Source organism: Lichenostomus cassidix, chromosome 1 (assembly GCF_008360975.1).
Source record: "Lichenostomus cassidix isolate B80296 chromosome 1, HeHo_3.0, whole genome shotgun sequence".
Lineage (NCBI taxonomy): Eukaryota > Metazoa > Chordata > Aves > Passeriformes > Meliphagidae > Lichenostomus > Lichenostomus cassidix.
In genome coordinates this window covers 25127643-25154924 of record NC_139479.1, presented here as the reverse complement: position 1 = coordinate 25154924, position 27282 = coordinate 25127643, and the positions used below count along the sequence as shown (strand labels likewise).

The 27282-nt window shown below is 39.5% G+C and overlaps 1 protein-coding gene across 7 annotated transcripts in view; it reads right to left on the bottom strand.

Moving 5' to 3' along the window:
- The window catches only part of MCF2L (MCF.2 cell line derived transforming sequence like), a 144224-nt gene extending 118877 nt beyond the window's left edge, over positions 1 to 25347 (bottom strand). For 5 of the 7 annotated variants that reach the window (XR_014850194.1, XM_085053237.1, XM_085053150.1 and 2 more), the window contains exon 1: positions 25166 to 25347. Coding sequence is in view for 5 of the 7 variants with exons in the window: in XM_085053237.1 (XP_084909363.1) it covers positions 25166 to 25343 (178 nt within the window). In the remaining 2 variants the exon portion in view is untranslated. Of the gene's footprint in view, positions 1 to 1880; positions 2296 to 6964; positions 6984 to 25165 lie in introns of those variants that run through there. The other 2 variants (XM_085053182.1, XM_085053174.1) reach the window with 2 other exon arrangements.
- Between the last annotated feature and the right edge of the window lie 1935 nt (positions 25348 to 27282).

Here is a 27282-nt window from a genome sequence, read left to right as displayed (position 1 = left end):
TTAGAAAGCAAAAGAGAGGGAGGGGGATGAAGGAAAAAGGAAACCTGAAACAGTCACCTATAAATACAACCACTGGCTGCAGAAAAGCGCTGCCTTTGGCCCCAGAATACCCACACAAGGATTACAATAGAGAGGGAGAAAGAGAAGGGGGAGGAGATGGACCAGCTAAACCACATGAAATTAGCTGTAAAGGCTGCCTTTTCTCTCTTTTTTTTTTTTTTTCTTTAAATATGCAAGTTTAACAAGCTAAATACCAGCACATGGTCAGAGCCTGCCAGCAGTATGAAAACAGCGTTGGGAGCTGCTGGTGGCTTACATGAAGGTCACAGTGTACCTGCAGCTGCACAGCTGAGAGACAGGCAGTGTCACAGGCAAACCTCCCACTCAGGAGGCTCCTTCTCCTTCAGTTCAGGAAGAAAAAGCTCCCACATTCCCAACCAATTCCACTATACGCTCTTAAAATTTATCTTGCCTCAAAAAAGCTAGATCAACAATTTCATGGGAGTGGAAAAAGTAATGTACAAATTCCTAAAATAAACTGCAACAGACAGTATGCCCTAGCAAATATCGGAATGCCTTTCTTCTTAAGCTTTCAGAAAACCAAAACAGGAAATGAAACAAATATCCAGACATTTAAAAAAGACATGTTTTGATAATAGAAAGATAATATTTTTTTTAAAAGAACCAAGGAAGGGGGAAATAGTATATATATGACCTTTACTTGTAATTTAATGCTTGTTCTTGTCAGATTAAATCTTGTTTTCTCCCCAAAAAAATGTTATTAAGAATGCAAAATACCTACTTTCCCTATCCAAGAAAACAGATACAGCTGATCTGTTCATTCCACATTTGTAATTTAATCTATGTGTTCATCAGACTACAGCATCAGCCATCTTGCTAATTATCTCCTTCTAACACATGGAAATTGAAAAAGATGAAAAAGTCACCCTAAGGAAACAGAGGACTAGAAAAACAGGCAGATAAATTCGAAGTTTTGATGCTGCAATGAATAATACCTTAAATATTCTGTGTTTTCAAACCACTGTTTTGCCTCACATGAGAAGAAGATGCAAGGCTTCTGTAATCTGTCAACCAAGAATAAAGGGCAAACCAGACAGTTCCAAAGGATGCAAAAAACACCTCTCTTGTCTTTCCAAGTAACATTTTATTCTGAAATATGTTCACATCTCTGCATAAGCCATAGCCAGGAAAAGACTCCTATATCTAATCAAAGATCACCTTATCGTACACTGCTTCTTAGTTCTAGTTTTGAACATATAAGCATTTACATTTTGGACAATTTTTTTAACATCTCAGAAGTTTTCATTATCTTTCTACAGTGCTAAAACCATTTTGGCAGATCTGCTGCAATTTTTAATCCGTACAGATGTAAAACTACATTTACCATGATTAATTCATGCAACTCTTCATTCTCATGAAAGTGCAGTTTAGAGCCACCCCAAAAAACCAGCTTGCAGTGCCCTACAGTTAGCTGAGCATTTCACTAATTCTTATTAGACCTGTTCCACTAGACAAATCTGTAATTCCCCCAACTTAGGTACAGCCAAGTCAGATAAAAAAGGAATCAAGACCCATTTAGAGTATATGACTGGGCTACCAGCTACCCAAAAGCACTCAAGACGATCTTCTAAAGCATGCTTCAGGAATATCTAAGCTAAAAATGTTAACTAAAAAATGTCAATTAGTGGTAATATCAACAAAAGTTTAACCTGTGGACAAAAGCTCTTAACGTTTTCTCTCCTATTAATGTGAGCATGCATAAAGAAAGCTAGTCAGATTACCAGGATTTTCTGCAAATCCTACAAAATCACTAACAGCATCCACACAACACATAATTTAAGACCAGCAGCTCCTCCTACCAGCGCACTGGGAAACCGCATTTAATCTTTGCATCAATTCTTCTAGGGCCATTTCTTCAATTTTCAGCCAGCATCTCATTCTCAGACAAAACAAAAAGAATCCACAGCAAACATGCCCCCCCGCTCAAGGTTTAAAGGAAGCAGGGGGTAAAAAAATCCCCAAACCAGCCCACTACAGCAGTGCTCGGCAGCCCTGCATTTCAATCGCTCGGCACAAAGGCAGGCAGGAGCCCGCGGTCCCTGCTGGCAGCGCCTGGGCGAGGCGGGCGCTGCTGGAAGCCAGAGCCCTGGATGGGAATGAATGGCAGCAGGAGCGCTCCGAACTTCTCTCCCCTGCCGGCTGTGGGTCTGCAGAGTCCTCAAGCGCCACAGGGGATGGGAAGCGCCGAGCAGCCGCCGTGCGGCCGCGCCGGGAGGGAAGCGCTGCGCTGCATCCAGCGGGAGCTCCAGAACGCCCCATCCGCGCCCACGTGAGCGCCAGGGCTGCGCTACCTTCCCTCCCTCCACCTTCCCTCCCTCCACCGTCCCTCCTGCCCCAGTGCCGCCGGGATGGGGAGCTGCGCAGCAAATGCCTTCCCGCTGACATCGCCAAGGAGATCCCGCTCACCCAGCCCGCAGGATGCCCTCGCCTTCGGGTTGGAATGGTCATTTTTGAAGGCTGGGAACTTCAAATTTCCTTTAAACACGGCAGAATTTCCTTTAAACACAGCTGTCTTCTGGACTCTTTGGAGGGGTTTGACTGCTCAAATGTTGTGCTGCAGCAGTCTTGTAACTCCGCGAAATCCGTATTTCCACCACAGCAACTGTATTCCCACCTTAGGCAAAGGGGTTTAGAGCCGGGCTCTGTGGACCCCTCAAGGGGTATGGAGTGTGTGTGTATATATATATATATATATGGAGTATATATATCTCCATATGCACTTCTGCATATTCCATATGCAGAAGGCAGCCAGGAAAACCAAACCAGTAAACTTCCATTTACTACAGAGGGTACAGTAACCACTGGAAAACTTGTAGGGATACAGATAAACCTGTAAGTCTGAAAGCAGTACAATGCTCCTCTATACAACTGCTCTTCATAATTGATTTCAGTGCCTTTATACACTGTTTTACAACTTTTAAACTATGAGGCTTTTAACACTTTTCTTTTTAAAGATTATCTTGATGCCTACTTAATCTCATTACTGGCATGTTTTTGGGCAGCTGAATTTTTTTTTGATGGGCAGCTGAATTTTCCCACTCTTCCAATCATCCTATTGGTTTTAGCTTTATTCTCTTGTATTTTAACCACTGAAATAAACAAAGGGTTATCAATGGCTAAAAGAAAAAGGGATGTTTTTTGTTATGTTTAAAAGGACTCTGCTGTGTTATTTAAGATAAAGATTCTTTCCCACAGATTGCACACAGCAGGTAAGAGACGGCAGCCCTTCCTAAGAAAATAAGTGGACAGCTATGATGATTTGTTCATAACTCTCAACAATACCATTAGAGAAATAATGAACTAAAAAAATTTTTAAAAGGACCCATCAAACTATCTGGGCTTCCTCTGCCAATAAAATTAATTTAGATAATTCATTTGCTACATTCATTTACATTATTTCCACTCAAAGTACAACAGGCCTAGAGTAGCTCCATGTATTATATATGACTAGAGCTATATATGTTTCCATTTCCAATATTAATAGACATGACAAAATGAAGTCTTCTGTGAAGCTTTTCCATATCAAAGTATTACCATTGAAAAACAGGATCTGTAGGAACTTTGTACACAAAAAGTATGTTGTGTATCCGACTGCCATTTGAGACTGCATTTATGCAAAGGAACAAGTGATGAGCAGGGAGACCACGATTCCCAGGCCAGGCTCTGGCCATGCCAGCAGTGAACCAGGAGAAGCAAATTAATGAGAAAACGTTGATACAAAGGCTGTGTGACAGAACACTGCATCCACAGACAGCCCAGGGTGAACTCCAGATGTCAGATAGCCAATGGGATTTGTTACTGCAGCAAGTTAAGGGCCTAAGGCATTTTTGCATATGCAGAACAGCAAAGTTCACTTGTAAGATTACACTGTTTCCTGGTGCAGCAAGAAGTGCAGCAAACTTATTCATTTATAAGCACTTACTGCAAGAAAAGTGCCACTTCAGTCCCAGCTTTACCTGAGTATCCTGCCTCAATTCAACAGTAATTTCATATTTTCCTCAGAGAATCAGCAGACTGCTTAAGCTTCCCATATACCAAAGATCCATCTTTCTACAGGGTTTCTCAGTGAAACAACAAATGAAAAGGAAGATAAAAATGTAGTGAATTTTACCCCATCAACTAGCCAACTTTCAGAATCACAAGCACAGAATAACTTATACTTGTGCAAAAAGAATGGAGAACTCCAGTATGCTGGCTAAACCTCAGTTACACCAACACTGCCACTTTACATATACCTTCTACACCTTCAAACAAATTCAAAACATGCAAGGCAAGAGCAGAGCATCCATGTGAAAGGGTTAGTTAGCTGCGCTGAAAGTTAGGTTACCTAAAAGTGGGTTATTTGTGATCATGTAGTGGTTTAATCATGTTCATTCAGGGAAATCAGGCAGCCTTGTGTTCCTGAGTAAGAAGCTTTGGCACAGCTTCTCTGCTGAATGAAACAGAGAGTATTTTCAAGATACTTAACCAAATGTGGGATTATGATCTCTGCTGGTTTGAAACAGGATCATCCATGGTTTCATGAACAACCTTCAGTCAGACTAAAGAAACAGACCTTAAACTAATTAAAATCAGCTCTAAACAGGGAGAATTGAGCTTTCTTGCAACACCAATCAATCCATTATCTGACCGTGAGCTAACTATGGAATCAAAACACTCTTGAAAATACATCATCAGTATATCTCAGGGAAGAGCTACTGCAGTTTTCATGCTCTTGAAGTGTTTACTTGATCCCCACACGTCTGCAGATCATCATGACAACCATATTATGGAGTTAAACATGCCATTTCAGTCCCACACATCTCATGCCTAATTAAAATTCAATAGTTAAAGGACTGATGCCCAGTTCTAGCACTGAGAGTCTCTGAATACAACAGGAGATGTTGTAATTATTCAGGTACAACATGATTCTTTTAAATTATTTTTTGTAATTAAAAATTCAAGCTGTTTCTGGAATTCTGATTTTTAATTTCTGCTGATGTGTTACCTTTAGCAAAGTATCTTCACCAGTCCCAGGCAAGCCTCTGCTGCAACAGAGGAATTAATAAAGAAATTTGAGGAGTACACAGCCTTTCAGTTCTATCTTACATGTTTAAAATGCATTGGAAACATTTTTTCTCAAATAGTCTGTAGTCTTGTTTCTTTCAGTGAAACTGCAAAGATAATAAGCAAGGAGCAAATGCATTGCAGAATTTAATCGATCGATTTCTACAGCTACATGGATGTAATATTTGACCTGATTTGTATTGACTTTTTTCTAAACTCCTATTGGATTTGAAAGCAACAACAGCGTTATCTTTTCCTTCAGTTCTCTTCTTTGCTCTGGTTGTGACTCTAGTCTTTGGCAAATCCTGTTCAAACACATCAACATCACACATCTTTTATTTCCAAACAGTTTCACCCAAACAGCATTACCTAGTTTTTCAAGAAATTGTGGCTATTTTGAAAATGTTCCAGAAGTAATATACTATCCACTCATGCAGGGTGCCAAACCGGTAACCATAAGTCATTAACCTATAATCATGTAATGAGTTTTGCTTGAGCAAAAGATACTTTCAACAATATATTGAAAGATCTCTCTTTAACTTTACATTGATCTCCATAACATCAGTCATCAGTGAGTTCGAATATTTAATTATGTGCTGTGTAAAAAACTGTTTTTGTTTAAACTACCTTCCTGAAAGTTTTCTGTGTGCCCCAGTTTCTCTTTTGTGAAGCAGCGGAAAAAAAAACCAACAACGAACAGGAAACAAACACTCTCTTTTCACATCCCCAAGCCATTCATGACCATACAGACTGCCACTGTAGGTGATATTATGTCTCCTCCAATTGCCTGTTTTCCAGACAGAAAATTTCCTACACTAATTAGTTCCTATTTGTATGAAAGCAACCCCACACCTCTGACTGCCTTCACCGTTCCTCCACGAACACTAATTCTACTCTAACAAAGGGAACAAAACTGGACATGGTATGCCACAAGCAGGCACAGCAGAGATTACTCAGCGACATAAGGATTTTGTTGTTCTCGGTTTCCCTCTCAGTGGTTTGTAATGTTTTGTTTGCCTTTTGGACCAACACTGAATGCCAATGGAGTTGCTGCTGTTTTCAGGGAGCAACCCACAGCCAGTCAAGGTCTCTCAGTGAGGGTAACAGCTTAGCTTATGGAATAGTATTTTCTTTTCTCATCTGTATTGCTTGTACAAACAATTAATTTCACCTTCTCTACTGATCAGTTATTTAGCACCACCAATTTATCCTGCAACGGTTTGCACTCAGCACTGAATTTTACTATTTTGAATAAATATTTTCACATATTTGCAAATTTTATCTTTCCATGCTTTCTTTCCATTTCCAGTTCATTTAGAATTATGTTGAATAGCTGGAACCCCTGAAGAAATCCCTGCTTCTTCTCCACCAGTAACTCCCCCTCCACCCACAGAAAGCTGACCACCTAAAGAAACTCTCTATTTTTCATTTTTCATTCAATTGCTAATCCACAAGAGGGCTTCCAGTTTAACCCATAGGAGCTTAGTCTCTCTATGAGCCTGAGAGTGGCTGCAGCAGCAGAAAAATCACGTATCGACTGTAAAGCAGGACTACAAGAACTGCAAACACACAGAGGTTTCCCTACCACAGCGCTTGCGGCAAAGGGAACAGGCAGAGCATATGGATGTTTATGCCTGTGGAGCTAAATCCCCTGCCAAACATCCCATACTGCTTTCTAGTGGTACCACATGGGCAACATCAGGCAGCCAAGTCTGCACACTCTTTTCTCCACGGCCTGAATGCCACAAAACTCTATAGACTGTGAAAAAATGAAGCTACAGCATCCCTGTCACCACTGCTCTCTAAAGACACTGCAGACATAGCCAGGGAGACTTACCTAAGCTGGGCTCCTGCAGAGAGGGAAGAGACCCACTGAATGTGGTTTTCATAAATTTAGGTCCTCTCAGCTCCTACAAAAGACTGCCACATGCACCCACTGCACAAGAGCGATACTGATCCCCAGCCTTAAATAAAAGGGGAAAGAAGAGGGAAACAGGACAGTTGATATGAAAGATCCAAACAGAAAATGCATTTTTAACATTTCAACCTCCTCTTGGCACGAGTTCTTCCTCCATGAAGCAAAGGGATTTTTCCCTTTTATTTCCCTGAATGACTGAGGTCTCTTGGTAATCAGCCCAGTTAGGCTTTATTATGTAAAGCATCTGGGATTTGAAACTGGGATTCATAAGCAGAGATGGCAGTATTCTGGTTTTGGCAACACCTCACTCTTTCACAAGGAGAAAATTGTTCCTACATTCACAATCTTAAGGAATACAGAGAACTTAGCAAATGCATGGAGGAAGGAGGCAAAACAAAAAAATCAAAGTTTTTCTTCCTAAAAACTTGACACTCACTCATACAAAGAGTATGGGCAAGGTTCATTCATACAGGAGAACAGACTAAAGAAGCTCTCAGATGTGCAAGAGCAGTTAACAGAATAATTCCATCAAATTTATGCCTTGTTTAATTAATATATTAATTTACCAAATCTCCATCAAGTCAGCAGTGTTTCCTCAACCTCAATAAACTTTCCTTTGAGAAAGTAAGTGCCATACAGAACTCCTAGCAGCTGCTCTCCAGGTTCCCTCATCTGGGATGTGTGACAGCCCCACACAGGGACCAGGCCAAGGTGACACCCAGACCAAGTATTAGCAGTAGGGGAAAAGCTTCACACTCCCCTTCCTTTTCCATTATTGCTCAGGCCCATGGCTGAGAAGTAGTAAAAGATAGATAAAATGCAACATAATCATCTCTATTTGATTGCCTCTTCTCCAGTTTAGCCCAATCTTGCTACAATCCAGCTCCCCCTGTTTTCAGTCTTCTCCATACAGCTTGCTTGTTCCCCTAGCAATTGCAATTTAGCCTCTCCTTGAAAAAAAGGCAAAAAACAAATACATCAACATTAGTTCTTAAAGCTTAACTCAGTGACTAACTTTCCATATTTCATTTCTTTCATAACCTGTGTCTCAGCTTCACGCTAGAGCAGCATTCCTCATACTTATGTGAAGTTTTGTAGTTAAGCTCTTCAGCCTGAATTAACTTAAAATGATTGACCAGATCACAGGTTTCAATACTTCCTAGCATAACAGGCAGGGCCTTCTTTTTCCCCAGCCTCCCTTGCTTGGATGAAATGTAATTTGAATCTCTTCTACTAGTCTGTTGTGTTTCTAAAGAGTACCAAGTTTCTTTGTAAATGCATCATTCAGATTTCGTCTTTGTCCTTTTTTGCCACATGGGATTAAGTAATCACTACAGAGCCAACAACCTTGAAAGAGTTTATTTAACACCTCCAGTTGCCCCTGCTCCAGCTGAGCAGTGTTCCAGTCTTTTATTCTTCTTCAGTCTGAGGAGCTAAACTATCCAGATGTGCCCACAGCTGCACTCCTCTAAAAGCAGGCATAGCAATAAATGAATGAATGTTGCCTCTTGCCAATGCAGTGCCAAGTAAGACTCTTCCTTTCTAAGTTTACTGAGATATCTTTATAGTTGAAGGAAGTGCTTTGTGTAGAAAGTGAGGAAGACCAAGAACAGAAAGCATAAAGGTGAGCAGGAAATGAACTTGCTGCAAAAAGGAGTGATATGGAAAGAAATGAAGCATCACTGTTATTCCCTTCACTGGGGCACTTCCATATGTATGGACAGTTAAAGGAAAGACCTCGCAAGGGAAACTACTCCAACCCCTAAAAGAAATGAAAGCACAGTACTTTAAATGTAGAAAAATAAAATAGTGGATGTCAGGGAGCTCTGGTTTTAGAAGATCAGATACTACTACCATGATAATTAAATAGATGGTATAGATGCAGAGATGTCACAGTCATACTCTTTCATAGACTTAGTATAATGTATGTAAATGCTGAAATTAAACTGATCCAGAAAACACCTTTTGTGTTCTACTGTCAAGGTGATTTTCTTTTCAAAGGAAATGCTGGAAGAAGGGCCATAAATTAATTTCTTCCCTCCAAAAGAGTCTGTCCAACATTTTTTTAGAGCTCAAACCTCTGAGGTCTTCTAAAAAGTATTAGGCTTTAAATGAAGTGATGTGTGTGTGCTCAGACCTGGAGTATTAAAAGTCAAAATTTCATGACATGCCCTACTTTGTAAAAATCCCTATTTCAAAAGAACGAGCTGCACACATAAAAGTTCAGCAGGTCTACCATTCAAGTCAGGATTGATTTAAAACACTCAGTAAATTTCTCTGTAACGAAAAGTGATATTTAACTGCCACATACAATTGTTAATTTCACATACAATCAATGATATAAAAAGTATTCAGAATAAATGTAGGGTATTTCCAGGACCATTCAACTTGATTACACTAAATAAAACTGAAGTGCTTACCCCTGAGGAACAGGCTGACAAATTTTACCACAGATAAAGGACACAGTAGAAGGATGTCAAGTTTAATTTGGAACTTTTTTAAAATCACAGAACCACTAGGTTGGAAAAGACCTTTAAGATCATTGAGTCCAACCATTAACTTAGTACTGCCAAGTCCACCACTAAGCATGTCCCTAAGTGCCACATCTACACAGATTTTAAATACCTCCAGGGATGGAACGAGATGTATCTTAAAATTTACTGTCCTTTTCCACTTGTACATCTTAAAAAGTAGCATTCAGTGGAGCTTTAGGGTGACAGAGAGCTTTTCCCTTTGTAGAAAAGGAAATAGTGCAATGCTATGGGAATGCACTGAGGACGTGGGAAGGTTCAGTTTGTGGCTGGTCTGGCTGAGCTGCCCACCTCTGGCAGATGTGCTGCCCCAAGGCTGCCTACCATTCCCCACTGGATGCTGGCCTCCCTCCTGGAATGCACCTCAAGCACTCTTAAAGGACTTGGCTTTCTCTTTATGGAAAACAGAAAAAATTAAGAAGTTTCAAAAAACATCTAGAAATAGGAAAACAATCTCCAACAACCACAAGGATATTTCACCTGCAGCCAAAGAGGCCAAGCTCCAAACATGATGTCAATCTTTCTCCAGAATGCTCACACTCATCACAGGACCTCCAATGGTGCTGCTGTGTCCTTCACAACAGAGCTTGAAAACTTCTCTCTATATATTTCCTTAACAGACTTATTGCCGTATCTATTTTAATGCAAACAATCCTCAATAAATAAAATAGCATTACCTTCTTATTTTTGTTGGTGGATGCTTAATAAGGCAAATATCAAAAGTGGCAGGAGATTCCAGCTAGGGGAAAAATGCCTCTAAAAAAATGTCTTGCAAACAATTACAATTTTTTCAATTTCTTTTCAATTTCAAATTACAATTTCTTGACATGCAAAAATCATTATATCCAATTTACAATGATTTGTTGGTTTGGTTTTGTGGGTTTTTTTAAAATTAGGGTACGCAATAGTGAATACTTCCAGGTCTCCTTTATTTTCCATCTAATATTCTTCATGGAATATGGTACTTCTGAAACAAGCCAAATTAAGTTGATCTTTCCTTGGAGTTGGTCTGCACAAAACCTCAGTAGTTGAGGGAAAATGACAGCTCAGAGAAATGTCATCTTGATTTCTTTATATTGTAAGCCATATGTAAACCACCATTTCATGCTTTCTTGAAACAGAAAGATTAAATTTTCACTTCAATAAGCTTATGGAAGTACTACTGTTAGTTTTCTTGAATGACCACAGTCCTGAACTGTTACTGCTTTGGACAGAAAAATATAAGCAAGAATGTATACATTTCCTAGTTGGTTTGATTACATATCACTGTTTTTTTCCTATTTTCTTTCTTTGACTCTTCAGAATAATTTCTAATACTTAACAAGGATTCTCTTGTCAGTGAGAAACTTAATACAATGCTGGGGGGCTTTCTTCACTTACTTAAAATGCAGTAAAATGAAAATGCTTCTTGATAAAATACCTATGACACGTAAGAGATTTCATGGCCTTCACTTTCAAATAATTTAAGCTTTATAATGCTTAGATACTTTACAAAAGTATCACAACCATGATCAAGAGTTGGCTCCATAAATCCACAAAGATTAACACAGAGGGGCAGGCTCACAGAGAGACTCATCCCCCAGAGCACAGTATACCATTTCCTATTCCAACTCAGGAGACATGGTTGTTCCTAATGCTATACAGTCAGGTCAGCTGCAGAAAGTTATTGGTAATTAATCACCAGGATGCACCAAGTAGTGCAATCAAAATATCTTCAACACTGTATTTTCAGCAGTTGCTTTGTAATCATGCTGCTCTTGCACTTTATCTGTTTTCATTGAGTCATGTTACATGTTATGAGATCTAGAAGTTTGAAGTGAGATTTCCCAGAATTTCAGGGTTTATACTTTTGCCATTTCTCAAGTGCTTCAAGTGTGTTTCTGCAGTTTTGCTCTCAGAGTTCTTCTCTTCACAAGATCAGTTTCAAAATGCCCTAAGTTACTGACTCCTTCCACTGCCAGCTCCCTCCCAGAGCCTCAAAACATCAGTGCCACGGCAATGTCTGAATCCCTGAAGAAGGCTTTGATCCTCTTCCCCATTCCTACTTGTGTACCCAAGAGGAAGGATATTTTTAGGGTCGAATACTGTCACTGTATCAGGAGAGCACAGACAAGCAGCAGGGAGAACAAGGAGCATTACGAAATGTACTTTAAAAGCAGAATTCCAAAGGGCTGCATAAAGAAGAGGCTTAAGGATACCAGATACCATGGAAGGCCTGACTTGAAGCTTTAGCTGTACCAGACCAACACAGATGAAAGGAAGAGTCTCTTTGGCCATTAGAGGCTGGTGTGCATTAGCATCCCCCTAAGACCCATTTACTTCCTTCAAGTTCTAAACAAACACTTTAGAGAAAAATAAGAAAGTCATTAAGGAAATATTCACTTTTGCATCTGTAGTTCTTAGCATGGTTGCATCTGTCATTGCTAGCATCCCCTGCTACAAAAGCAAAAGCCATTAAGTAACTTTGTCTGGAAGGCCCTATTTTGTAAAACCAAACAAATGCATAACCATAAACAAACAAATAATGTTTGAAATTATGCCATCAAATACAGAAATCAGAGATTCTTTAAGTACCCAAAGGCTTTCCATAGCATAAAGTTACATGTATAAAAAGATGAAGTAGAATAACAGTTTAAGTATCAGATTTCTCTTCACTGTCACATGCATGTGCAAATGGGATATCTTGTAGAGTAATTACCAGTGGTGCAGTGGGTTGCAAGCAAAGAGCTCTCAAAAAGCAGACTAGTTTTAGACAGTTTAACTTTTATTGCTTTCATGGAATGAGGCAGCATGCTGTTCAAGAAACTAAACTGTTTGCTCTACAATAGAAAAAAATATATTTGTTGTATAGGTTTTTGAAAGTGTACAGGCAGCGAGAAGCGGTATGATGGGATTTGGAAGACAGAATGTGAATAACTGCAATGTACAAATAGTTCTTTCACTCTCCTTCTGCCCCTTTTCTTCTCCCTTGACATTTGCAAGGGAATACTTAAAACTAAAAACTAGTTTCTCATGTAAAAAACAGTATCTGCCTGCTCTCCCCACCTCCTCAATTGCCCAACAGGCTCAGTTTGTACACACAGCACATGGACCATTGTAATGCAATATTACTAGCTTAGAGAACCCAAAGCAAATAGTAATAAAAAAAAGTCCATGAAAACATGAAGTCTTTTCTAGAGAGAGCTCTTTAAAAAGATGTACCTCATTAATGACAGGCAATGTTATCTGTGGGGCAAACACAGTAAGGTCTCACATTCAAAGGTTGTTTTACACTCATGAATAAGACCCCAAATGCAAAGGGTCTAGTGACTAAACTCATACCCAATTTCATGTGAACAGCTGCCTGCTTTTAGAAAGGAAAAGGAGTTTATGAAACATTTTGAAGCCTATTATAGAAAGCAATCCCACCATGGAGTCACTGCCAGATGTCTATAATATTTGACAAGCTACAATGTTTTGTCAATATGTGTTGTGGTTTTTTATACAGCCTACTCTTCTCAGTACTGTATGTTATTTTCCCAATATATTCGGTTAACCCTTTTACAAACAGAAAGGCAGTCACAAATATGACTTCTGTTTCACATACTCGTGACCCAGGTACACACATGAAGCTACACACTTGCTGAAAAACAATCCAACTCTTTAGTGATACTTGTTTAATGGAGTTTCTCTTTCTTAAAGTACAACAATACCAGTTTTAAATTAATTCTTTCTGATACAATTACACAACCACACTGTTCCACAGATTTTTCTTTGGCTCAAACAGTTGAAGCTAATCATAAGCATCACTAAAATATTCTAACACAACGTATGAAATCATACTCCTTTCAGTCAGAGCAAAAATACTCATCTGTGAGAACATATACATGTATCCCACATTGAATTACTTACACAAATAAAGCCAATGTTCTGCCAAAATTCTATTATATGGCATATGTGCTAGCAGTTCCTTTCAGCAGCTTTCTGATCTCCAACTCCAAAAAGCAGTTAAGACTACAACAATATACAAACAATAGCACCGAGCTTTAAAAGGCAAGACTTTAAAAATAAGTATTTAGAAAACAAGATGTTTTAAGGAAATACTTACATACACACACACTCACACACACACACAGAGTCCATGTTTAGACTTGTGAATACCAACCTTTTTTGTAGTTTTGTCCAAAATCCAAAGCATGGTGCACATCTCCTTTAATCAGGTATTTTATGCGAGAACAGCGTAAATGACACAGCATTTGAGAAACTCACGTATCAAAAGGTCCAAGTGTGCATGTTAAACTCTTCTCAAATGCAGCACAATTGGCAGGCTTAGTGTAGTGCATTTAGCTTTTGCAGTGAACTTGTAACCAAGGAAACCAGCAGCTGCAGGTGTTTTCCCATACACCAGGGAATGAAAATTCAGCACTGAGCTTACTTGTCTACTCAGTATTTTATTCACACACATTTTTGGTCTCAGAAACAAACTATTTCTCAAACTCTGTTAGAAGACCAGACTGCATTAGAAAGTAATTTTAAAAAGCTTCCCCTATACATGACCTTACTGAACAGTAAACAGCACCTTTATTCTCCTCCAGTCTCCTCTCCAAAAGTGACCTACCTCCCTTGCTTTGTCTCCTTCAGTAAAACTGTGCAAAACCCACCCCATGCAATGGGTTCTCATCTAAAAACAGTGTTTTAAAACTTGGCAAAGCTCCAGCTTCCAAGAAACAGTGCTGACTTGGAAGAGGCTACAAGAATGCCTGTTCTGATCATACAGCATAGCTTTGCAAAATGGTAGCATGCTACAGAGATATCACCATGACTGGTATGATTCATGCTTCTCAGGAAGAGAATATAAATACAAATACTTAGTAAAATCATAATGAAGATGCAAGGTAAAAAATCCACTTTCAGTGCAGTTCTTCCACGGGACATTAAACCAGTAACTCAGTTATGCACACAACTCTTACTTCTCATTTATGCTACAGATTTGCAGGCCAATATATATAAATTAAAATATGGACACTGCATTTTTTTTTAGTTTTTTCTTTTACGCAGCCTGTTTTCTCTGAATAAGATACTGGAATATTTACAAAACCTTCTGAGCTCCTAAAGCATTTTTCTACTTGTCCTCTTTCAGTTACTGATTCAACAGCAACATCTACTGGGCACAGAAGGACAAGATTCAATTTCTTAAAAGAGATTAAAGGGCCAGGCACAGTAGCATATAATACTTACAGTATCTATTTCTGGATACTTTGGCATCACTTTGGCAGTCACTGTGAAACCAGAAACAAACAAAACTTTTAAATATGCATTTGCTCTCTCTTCACCTCTCCAAAACGAAAACAAACCCAACAGAAAGAAGGACAGAAGAACAGCACTGTCTCCTGGCTGCCCTTGGGAGATGGCATATTACATAATGACATACATATGACATATAATATGTTACAGTCAGCAATAATAGATACACTGGGCGAACAGAACTAGTTAACAAGAATTCTGCCAGTATAACTATTCAAATATTCTTCAGCTTCCTGCAATGGAGAATTTTATTATGAACCTTTTTGCTCTTTAAATATATTTTCCCTCTTTGTTTAACAATTACACAGATTTAGAAAATAAATAAATAAATAAATAAATAAAACCCCACCAAACCAGTACCAACCAAACAGCAATGCCTAAAAACCAACCAGATCAGACCAACCAGAAGTTCTTCAAAGCTTCACAAAGAACATGATGGACACATGTGAACCAAATAAATGCTCAGAACAAGGACTCCAAAGAATTTTGGCCTAACACCACCCAGTATTTGCCTTTCATAATAGAACCTATTGGGGTCTAAATTCCCTAACTAGAATAACTGGGGCCTTGTGAGAGGAGCACAGGACAATCCATATTTCTGACATGCTCATCTAAGCAATCCAAAGAAAATGACAGTGGGGCAAGCTCAGCTTCATCCCTGCTGGTGTCCTTGTGCAGGGACTGGTGTTTCACCTGCCTGCTGAAAGGCACACACCGTGACCAGGGTTCACAATCACAGCTCTTGCCTGGGTTTTGACATCTACACAATCCTGTCTTTCAAAATGCAATCAGATGAGAACAGGATCTCTGCTGAAAGCACTCCTCATGCATCACAAATCAAGGGATTATTTACTAGAAGTATAAATACTGCTGGAAACTAAGCAAAACTCAGTACTTGTCCTTTTACAAGTTGGGGCCTCAGCAGCAAATCAATTTTCCCTTGCTGCTACTCTGGTCTAGTGACTCTTCAATAGTGTCTTCACACACAAAGAGCTCAGCAGCCAGACTCAGCACTTACCCAGCCTCCCAGGCTGAGGAGAGAACTGGAGATCACACTTTTTCTGGGTGAGTGCTCCACTCACTTTGCTATGGCATATGTCAGGAGCCCCAGTGCCTTTGTACCTGTTCTGCATGAAGCTGATTCCCCTGCCATTTGAGGAGCCAAGCAAGCTGTGTGCAAGAGCACCAGGCACACCAAACTGCAGACAGCCTTCTCAAGGATGACAGCAGCTCTGGGCAAACGCAAGAGGAGCAATGATGAGGTAACTCCATCCTCATCAAGAAAACTACTGAAGGAATTACAGCCTCTCGGGCTTAAAACATTTAAATGCTACCAAAGTGCCCCAAACATTGACACTGTTCTCTCCCATGTGCTGCTGGGGAGCTTCTTCCTTTGCAGAGCAGTGAGCAAAAGCCCAGCAGCACTGCTGGAGCCCCACCAGTTGCTAAAACAGGAAAACAGCCCAACTGCTCCATTTGGGACTGGTCCTGCTGCACACATGGATGTCATTTGGATACTTTCTGTAATCTCATTGATAGCCTTCCTATGTAAACATGTTTTGCAACAGTAAAAAGGGCAGGCAGTGGCCCTTTTCTGTGCAGTGGAATATGCCCAGGTACACAGTACACCACATCAGACCATTGTTCTGCACTGAAACTACACAGAGGCCCAGTGAAGCATATGAACAGCAATTTCCAATACACAGTATGGTTCCAGAACATACACACTATGTTCTAAAACGAGGTGTTTCTCAAAAGAAGAAATAGTAGGGAGGGAAAAAAGTAAACAGTAAATATGTGTAATGTGACATTTTTTCTGTATTTTTCCCCCACTCCTCTGACTGCAAGCCCTGTCTATGTTGAAAAAAGAAACTGCTAGTATCTTACCTGGAAAAAAAACTGTCCTCAACACAAAGAATGCTCATGAAAGGACTTCAGGCAGCATTAAGAGAGCTGACTCTGTTTCTGGGCTCACCAGCCTTGTTTCAATTGGTTTTTCAGGCAATTCCTGGCAGCATTACAAAGGTCTCCAACACGTTCTCTGCACATACCTGGCATCATGCATGTATATGCACACCTTACTGGAAACAGAAGCTGCTGGCAAGACTGCCTGGTTTTCAAGGACCTGATCCCTACCTCAAAGAAACCTCAGCAGAAGCACCACTAATGTGTTTCCCCTGAAACCTTCACCTTTTGGCCATGTTTCCTTGGCAGCAGTTAATCTCAGGTGGCTTATTTTCCACTGAATCCATCATTTTCAGTGTAGCTGTTTTTCCCCATGATGATTTTTGGATGGAAGTGACACTTGTCACAGAGATACCACAAGGCTTTCCCCTGCTTCCTCCACACACTTAGTGAAAAGTACATTTCCCCAGGTGTTTCTTTACAAAACAGGTTGCACAAATTTGACAGCAGAAAATTTTAACAGTCTCCAGACACAACATCAAATTTACTTCCCTCTTCTCTATATAAAGAGTTGTTTAGCAATTTCAGTGGAAAATAAGCCTGTTCAATAATTAGTTTAGATGACATTTGAAGACTACAATAATCTAATTATGTGCAACAAATAATTTTAAAGAATCACAATTTTTCTAATGCCCCCTGTGATCAACAAACAGGCTTAAGCAAATAAAATAAGCTGAGCTGAGAAAATAAAACTTCCCACTAAACAACTTAAATTGCTTCCAGCTATAGCAGAAAGCAAAACTATTGTTGAAAAGAAACTTCAATATTTTATTTCATTATTTTCAAATCTTTCTGTTACCCAAGTTCCCTCCTCCTATATAATGAGGGTCTGACTTCCTAAACACTGAAAGAGAGTGCATTATTAACCCCAGAAAATCTGTGCATTTGCATGAAACAGCCCTGAGTAATTCCTCTGTGCCAGAGGCAACAACTGAACCCAACATCTAATCGGGGTATTGGCTAGAGCTGAGGCAAAGCAATTCATTTCCATGACAAATGGTCCAGCACAAACAGTCCAGCTAGAAGCCAGTGGGTCTGTGTAACCCCATATTTTACCCTACAGACATGCAGATGATGCTGAAATTATATTAAGGCAGCATGTGGGACCTTGTCACTCAGATGGTTTCTATTGCACTTATCCAAGACCTAACATTTACATTCCCAGTTTCTCCATCTTCCTGGCCTGAGGAGCAAGTGCCAAATCCAGCAAGCAGCTTGCCCTTACAGAAGAATAAGCCAGTTTCTAATGTAGAGATTGGGTCTTCTCTGTTTAGTTACTATAATCAAGCAGATTTCCAAAGATATCCACTGCCTACAGATGCAGGAAAATGGGATTTACAGAATGCCTAAGCAGGTTAGACGTGTAACCTCTCTTGAATTTCAATTACACTGCTGCTTAGGCACTTTTCCAATTTCTTTGCAGCCACCTGAGGCACCAAAAGCACAAAGGTACTCATGTCAGGGACTAAACAGAATTGACAAAGCTTTCCTGATTTAGTTTCAGCAAGCATCTCTTGCTTCAACCCGCACTGAGAATATCTGAAAAGCAAAGCATGATTTAAATAAAAAGAGAAAGATTCACTACATTTTGATGCATCACAAAAGCTATGAATTTTCATAATAAACTAAATGTTAATGCTTTCCCTTCTAATTAAGTGCCTATAGATTTCAAATAGATAATAAATCAAAGGATACTTGTAACTACATAATATTAAAATATATAAAACTAAGAAAGTTGTATTAACTTTCACTACTTTAATGTTGCTAGAGAGTAATTTCATACCTCCCTATGTCCCATAAAAATGCCACTATTTGAGGAAATTCCAAATTTCAGTTTGCATTCATCACATCTTACCATGGAAGTATTTTGATCACCATGCAGAACAAAGCAGGTAAAGCTTCCCCCGAACTTAATCTTTAAAAGTCATTGCTGCTTTGTACAGGTGATTGGTGTCTGCCTCTCCCTTGGCAAGAAGCTCTCCAAGCTCAGAGAGATGAAGGCAGTCAGGCTGACAGAGCTCCAGCTACACCTCCCAAGTTCATGCAATCTCCAGCTAACAAGGAGCCCCAGCAAAACTCCTTCTGAAAAGCAAGTCACTCTCTAGGAAATGGGAGAATAGAAAGGGAAGAATAGCAAATGCTGTGTCTAGGCTGCTCATCATAACAGAAAACAGGGAAACAAAATAAGAAGTGTAACAATGCAGCAAAGATACTTCTAATACACCATTAAAAGCTGTGATGTATAAGCCACTGCAGTACATAGTGCTTGTGACATCTCTCTGAAATATTTCTCAACAGAGTTCAGAAAACTTTGAAGAAAAAATTAAAAATGCTTTCATGCCTTTAATAAAGGCTAAGAGCGATTTCAGGCAGGACCATTTCCTGAAAATGTTCTTTTCAGCAAGCAGCAGCTGAACTGAAAACCCATCAAGTGTGGCACTTAATTACAGATAGATAGATAGACAGACAGACAGATGAACAAATATATACATACACACTGAATTTTACTGTTGACATTATCAAACAACCTCGGCATAACTCATTTTCAGCTGGCAATACCTTTTTACGCTAATGGAGCTTTTCTGCTCTAACTTCTTGAACTGAACAAGAAGTTATTTTTATATATTCCATATCTGCTGTAATTCCCAGGAAATAAGGAATTAGAGTAAGATGTTTAATATTAATTTCATTTAAGAGGCTGGTTAACTTGTATAGCTTAGAAGTCTTAAGACGAAAATCCTGACAAGACTCCTACTGATTTTAATCAGACTGGATTTCACTGCTCTATTACTCAAAGCTGCAACACGATACAGAAGAGGTTTACCATGCAAAGGCTTTCTTTTCCATGTTTTTACATAGATTATTCCAATTAGTTTTAAACATGCCTCATTTTGAGGAGTAAAGCTCATAAGAATTTGCAAAATTCCCTCAATAGAAACTCAGTTTTAACAAAAAGCAGCTCCTTCAGCTAACACATAAAAACCCTGGCTCACAAACACGTGCTGAGACCAGTGCCAGTCCTACAGCAGCCAGTAAGGGAAGAGGCTTGTAAAGACATTTATAAGCAAACATCCTCCAACACTGGGAAATGCTAACCCTGCACAGATAATACCTGCTGTGTCTCACTCAGATATGCTCTTCACATCAATCAAAACATCAGTACCAAACAGAAAGTTCTACATGGACTTTCTTAAAAGCTCCACAGCAAAACACATCCAGTCTTTAAAGGACAACATACTGACACCAAGCAGATGAAGAAAAGTGCACAGCAAAACAAATACCCTTCTCTGCCAAAAAATTATGTTGAGCCCAGATCTATGTTCATAACAAAAGAAAACAAATCCCAGGTTCCCCTTCCATGAGCATTGTGACAGATGCCACCAGGGACAACAATAGCTCCCAGCTACGTGCTGGACCGTGTATCACTAAGTGGCTTGTGTATTATGGCTTAGAGACTCCTGCCCTAGTTGGCTTCTATTTAAAGGTAAAAAAGGTCATGGGCTATTTAGCACCTGCACGACAGGCTGAGAAGTCTATAATGCCATCTTCATTCCACAGAAGACATCCCAGTGTTAATCAGGTGACAGTGCACTGGTGTCACTCCCATGAAACAAAGTGATCTGCTTGTAGCTGCAGCTGGAATTCTAACACAGAGGAAATCTCCAGTTGTCTCACAAATTTTGGTCTTGTGGTCTTGATGTTTTAATTGTGATTTTTTTGTGTATGCAAACAGCCTCATTAAAAATACTTAGTATTATATTCACAGCCTCATTTTTCACACATACCTTCTAGCTGTAATCATCTAGTTTATAAGTTATCCCCTGCAAAGAAACTTTTCATCAAGTTGTTACTGGAAGCAGGCTGTAATGTACACAACTTCGCCAAATAAAATTAAAATTCTATTGAGACATGGAATCTGATAAGCTTCTTGGAGAATATAAAACAGCTCCAAGAATCAAGGAACATTCTAAATAGATTGCATAAATAAAATACTTATCCCCAGAAAATGCAATGGCACTCCTGTAGCTATCGATAAAAGCAGCTTCTAAGAGATAGTTTTCAGTTTCTTAGTTTTTAATTCAGATTTTTAAAGGCTGTCTTTGTACACTATCGAGGAACAGAAGGGATTTGATCCAAACAGCATTAACTATTGTATTTCTGAAAAGTCACTTAATTTGAAACAGTCTAATTATTATTACAATGAATACCTACAATGTTTCCCTTGTATATTACTTTTGAAATCTTGTATTTATACAGTTCTGACTGGTGGAAGCAAAGGGCTGATATGTGTAACTGAAGTTATACTATGGGGTTTGAGTATAACTGATGCTACCAGATGTACAAGTGTTTAAGAGACATGTTGTTTTTTCCCTCTTCTGGTGCAGGCAATGAGTCATCAGTGGTCTTGGTAATGCAACCTGAGCATCCTGTTCCAGTGATGTTGCAGATGTATATAACTCAGTTAAAGCTGTCACCTTCAGTAGTGCCACTGAGCAGTACCTAAAAAGGTGTTTATGGATGGAAAACAATGCAATTTAACATTCTGAGATGATACCATGCACATCTCTTTCAAACAGCATGTGTAAAAGATGAGCATTTCAAGTACCTTGTGAGTGCAACAGCTGATATTGTTTTGCAGCATTGTTACAAGAATTGGCACATCACAGACCCTTCACTGCCTTCTTTTCAGCTGCCTTGTAATTTCAGATGCGAAAATGCTAAAAATCAGGTCAAATTATAAAATGACACACATCTTATAATTTGAAATAATTAAAAAACATTTTCCTACTTATTAAGTATGTCATCTTAGGTAAGTTTAGACTACAGACTTCAGTCAGTTGTCACCTGTATTCTCGGATTCCTCAAAACCTGGGCAGAGCTTACTTTTGTAAAAGCTGGAGCATCCTCATGGCTATTTGCTACTACATCAGCAATTACAGTTCCCAAGATGTAACACTACCAAATCTTAAGACCACAAAAGGTTTCCTCTGCTTCCCTACTGCATCATGGCAGGAGGCTAAAAAACCCAGCATGAAAAGATTATATTCCTAACAGACCTGAAATGAACAGGGGAAAAAACAATCCAAACAAACATCAATCATTTGAAGGGGATGATCTCTAGAGAAAAAAAAAATTAAATTGTATGTAAATAGGCCTCCAATCACATCACTCCTCAAGTCCAATGCCACACGGGTAGAACAACATAACAGGCACTGAGAAAATACTGGATTTTTAAGTTTGTATTATTTGTAAACACTCATGATTGTCTTCCATGCCTCCATTCATTTACAGGACCTTTCCATTTTTCACCCTCTGCTGAAGACAAAGGAGCAAAGGCTGAATTACACACACCATTTGAATTGAGGCAAGGGAACACACAAGTCGGTCTGATGTTACTATGTTTCCATCTCACTTGTGCTCTGCCTCAAGCTGAATTTTGCATGCCGGATCATCTATCACTTTCAAGCTTGACTCTTAAAGCTTTCAAGATGCAGTATCTTCTCTCTGTGTGAACACTTACAGACACAATGAAGACCTGATCTTAATTATAATTTCTAGGAAGACACTGCAGTAAAAATATTGCTGTTAATATAGTATCAATAGCACAGCAGATGAGTTCCTGGGGAGGAGAGGGAATTAACGCTTCAGCAACAGCAACATATGGTTTAAATAAGAGCAGAAAGATGCTCTCCATCATACAGTACTATTTGTCTGCATGGGAGAATAAGATCCCTCACATTTGCTTTCAGAAGTCAAAAATAGACAAGGGAGAAGACTCCAACATTATCTTCCACAGCAGCATTTCTCTTCCTGCTTTTTCCCACCAGAAGACTGTAAGGATTAGTTTCACAGAACAAGGCACTATGGCTGCCTTTACCAACAGAAAAAAATAATTGCTTCTTTTCTTGAAATAGATACTTTAGTAAGTACTAAAATTGCAGCAGAACATCTTCTCATTCCACCATATACCCAGCAAACAAATTACCCATTTTAAATGTTCACCATGTTATGACACTGCAGTTCTTTTCAGAGCAGACTCATTTTAGCAGGCCCTTGATAAAGTCAGAAACTCTTAACATACAAATTGCATTAATTAAAAGCAATGATTTGTTAAAAATCAAAACCCAATAAAATGTCCACAAACAATGATTCATTCAATCCTCAATACTAGCAACAACAGTATTAATTATGCCACAGAAAAGCTTTCATTCTTCATTTAGCTTTAAATTTTATGAACTCCAGCAGAAAATTATCTGCCACTGAGTTTCTCATGTAGTCTCTGCCTAGCTCTGGGAAAGCTCCTTTCCCAGTCCACACACTGTTGTCTTCAAGCCAGAAGAAAATAAACACTTTTGTTTTGAATACTACATCCCACTTTTTCCAGCGATTAAGAGTATCATCAGGTGCTTTGCAGTTTCAATGAATGGCTCGCCACTCAGCTGTCAAGCCAGACATGGAAGTAATCCTCAACAAAAAATCTGCTACTTCTCAGGCCAGGAAACTCAGTCCAGAGAATCTTTCACTAAACCTCACGTCCCTTTCAGATACACGACAGTGACAGAAGGGCAGCAGCCAGAGCTAAAAGATGAAATTAGCATTGTCAAATATGTGCAGGCTATGATAGGCAGTCTCATGCCCATGAAGTACATCTCTATACTCAGCTCCTGGTCTGCCTGCCCTGCTTTCATTTTGAACCGTGCAGTTTACTAAACTTCCTTTGCAGATGAACCAGTCAACCACTGATTCACTGACACTTCAGCAGAGAGTACACACGCAACTTTGAACCCAACACAGCTCTCCCCTGAATTTCTGAGGAGGGGAATAGCAATTTCCCATCTGAAACCCTCCAGATGACACAAAACCAAACTATCATCTTTCTTCTGACTTCATACTCCAGGCCTGCCTTCTTAGGACTTGTTTGTTTCTTCTTCCATGACAGAAGCACAGTCCTCTTAGCCTGGCTCAAAGCCCTGAGGTGGAATCAACAACACCCAGCTCCCCTCTAGCAGGGCTTTGTTTCACTAGAGAATTCAGAACAAGCTACAGATTGCACACACTCTTTAGGTAGTCTGTTTAACAATTGCCCCAACTAGTTCTAAATCTTCTCTGCATGAATCAAGTTCACATTTTCTTGCTCTTATTCTAATAGATATGGACAACAAGAAAACTGAAACAAGCAGATAGCCATCTTCTTCCATAGCTAACAAAGATCTTCACTAGAAAGTCAGAATACATGTGATTTTCCCCTCGGTTTTCTCTTGTAGTCTAGATGCACACTCTTTATTTCCACAGAAATCATATCTGACCGACCTTGACTTTATCCTCCAGAATTACTGCAGGGTTTTTTGCATCTTTCCTTGTTGCCTTCAAAAGAAATCTCATTCTGGCTGAGACGTCAGTGGTACATAAACAAAATGATTACTCTAATCACTACTTCCTGTTAAGTCAGAGAAGAATATGAATCATTCTGTAGCACCAACATCATTAGCTCATTCCAGCTGAAAGAATGAGCTTTTTTTTCTTTTAGCACAAAGGAGTCATATCCTGTTTTATAGCTGTATATTAGATGCAAAACTGTATTTTAGTAAATTCCATCTTTCCAGTTTTGGATCATCTTTCCAGCTTAGAAAGGTTTGCATAAATATGTGTAGGTATTTTTTAATTACCTAGGAGGCTTTATAAAAACGTACTTCCAAATGTTAATGAAGAGCAAATACCATCAGATGCAACTGCTAATCAAATTATAAAATTACAGTCCATCTGCACTAGTACCAAGACAAAGGTTCCATTCATATATGAACTATGTGACTACCTCCTGCATATATTTATCCTCTTGGGTAAATATAAGATCAGATGGTACAGTAAAAAAAAAAAAAAAGGATTCTTAGCCCCAATAACTATAAAATAATGCTCACTACAGTTTGCTGCTTATGGTCCACAGCAACAAAAGTAATGTGATATGGTGCAGAGGTATTTTTTAGTTGCTTCTCAGCAGTTTCTCAAAGCTATGATTTTAAAACTGTAGGAAGGTAGGTCAGGTTTCTCTGGGATGGTTATTTTTTGCTAAACGATTAATTTAGGGAATTATTTTAATTTCTTATAACAAGCATCAGTCCTCCTGAGTACAGGTTTTCACCGGCTGCTATTAAACATTTGTTTTCATGGTGACGTCAGCCCCCTCCAAGTGAATACTCAGCTATTCCTTTCCTTGGGCTCCCTGCCCTACTCTTGTTGTTAATGATGTGATACTATTGCTAAAATTTTTGAAGCTATCAGTTCTCTTCTTAACACAGCTTGGTAGCCAGCTGGACAGTTTCAAAATATGCTCTATTTTTCTCACCTGCCGTGATTTCTGTCACCTCCTGCTTATCTTGCACAAGCTGCATGGTATCTGACACCACAACCTGATGGTTTGTATCTTCTTCTTTCTCTTCATTAGTCTGGTTGGTTGTTGCAAAACAGTTGCAGCTTCCAGTTTCTTTGCACAGGCTCAGGGTCCGATACCAATAGTCAGACATGAAAACTCTGGAGCTGATTTCTGAAATATAGAAACAAACAGAAAATAATTTTCTGCAAAACAAAAGGTAAAAACCTAGCTACTTGAAAGAAGAGGCTCCAATGTTAAGGATGACAATTACATGCAGATTATCATATCTCTGGTTTTACTGGAAGAAAAAATATGCAGTTTACAATAGCCATCCATGGTATAGTACCCAAAGTAAAAAGTTCAAGTTCCCTGTAGTTTCTCAAAATGCTTGTATCATAAGTCAGGAAGCTAACATTAAAAAACAAAGAAAAAAACCAGCACACAAATATCAAATCACATGTGATCTGCATAAAGGTTAAAAAAACCCAAAAAACAGTATCACTGCATTTTCAGCAGAATGAGTCAATATTTACCTTAAAAGCACCTTCTAAAACCAAGTTTAACTAGGTGAAAGAACACACCAGAGCATGGGTTGTCAAAAAAGTGAAAGAATAAAATAATGACCAAAAAGGACAAGATACTATGACTGCCATTATATGGAGGCTGAAATTACAGTCCAAAGTTTTCATAAACAAATTAACTGAATGAAAACTTGACACTTGAAATCTGGCAGGAAGGGGAGATCCTTTGGTTTCTGACATGCCACCCAGGTCCTTCAGCACTGCCCACTTCCTGAGCAGAAGGAAGGGGCAACAATTCCCTTAGCCTAGAACGAGCTAGAAGTTGCCAAGTTTAATAGATGTGTTTGCAGGTTAAGAGACCAAGCACATTCTTAAACACCTGCAAGCTTCTCAGTTTTTGCCAGAGAAATACAAGGGGTTTGTTTTTCAACATAAACAAAAAGCATCCCCTTCTTGAAATAACAGCTAAAACAGTATTAACAGTGAAAGATTTTGTCCCCATGAGGAAACCTCTTTATCTTTCTAAATACTCAACACTTGTTAAAAAGTAGTTGGGAACTCGCAAGTTGAATCATTGAATAGTTTGGGTTGGAAAGGACTTTTAAAAGTTGCAATGGGCAACTCAATCAGGTTGCTCAGAAACCTGTCCAACCTGACCATGAATGTTTCCAGGAATGGGGCATCTACCACTTCTCTGGGCAACCTGTTCCAGTCTCTCACTGCCCTATTGTAAAAAAAAAAAAAAACCAACCAAACAAAAAGCAAAACAACAAAACAAAAAGCCCCACCTTTCTTACATCGAATCTAAAATCAATCCTTCTTCAGTTTAAAAATATTACCCCTTGTTCTGTCTCCACATCCCTTGTAGAAAGTCCCTCTCCAGATTTCCCATACGCTCCCTTAGGTACTGGAAGGTGCTCTGAGGTCTCCCTGGAGCCTTCTCTACTTCAGACTTAAAAAGCCCAACCATCTCAGCCTGTGTTCACAGGAGATGTGCTCCAGCCCTGTGACCATCTTCATGGCCCTCCTCTGGACTCACTTCACCATGTCCTCATCATCCTTACGTTGGGGACCCCAGAGCTGGATGCAGCTCTCCAGGTAGGGTCTCACCAGAGAGATGGGCAGAATGCCCTTCAACCTTTAACCTGCTGCCCACACAGCTTTTGATGTGGCTCAGGATTCAATTGGCATTCTGGGCTGCAGGGGCACATGGCTAGATTGTGTCCAGCAGCACCTGGACACTGTCTCATCATGGAGCACCCCCAAGTCCTTCTCATAAGGGCTGCTCTTGAGCTGTTCATTCCCCAGCCCAGATGGATACCAGTGGTTGTTCTCGCTTTGCCTTTGCCATTGTTAAACCACTTGAGATTCCCAGGGTTCCACTTCTTGAGCTAGTCCAGCTCCCTCAGGATGGCATCCAGCCCTTCAGATGTGTCAACAGCACCACTCAGCCTGGAGTCACTGCACATTTGCAGGTGTACCTGATCCCTTTGTCATTAGTGAAGATACTAAATAACCCTGGTCCTAATACAGACCCCTGAGGGACACCACTTGTCACTGATGTCCATC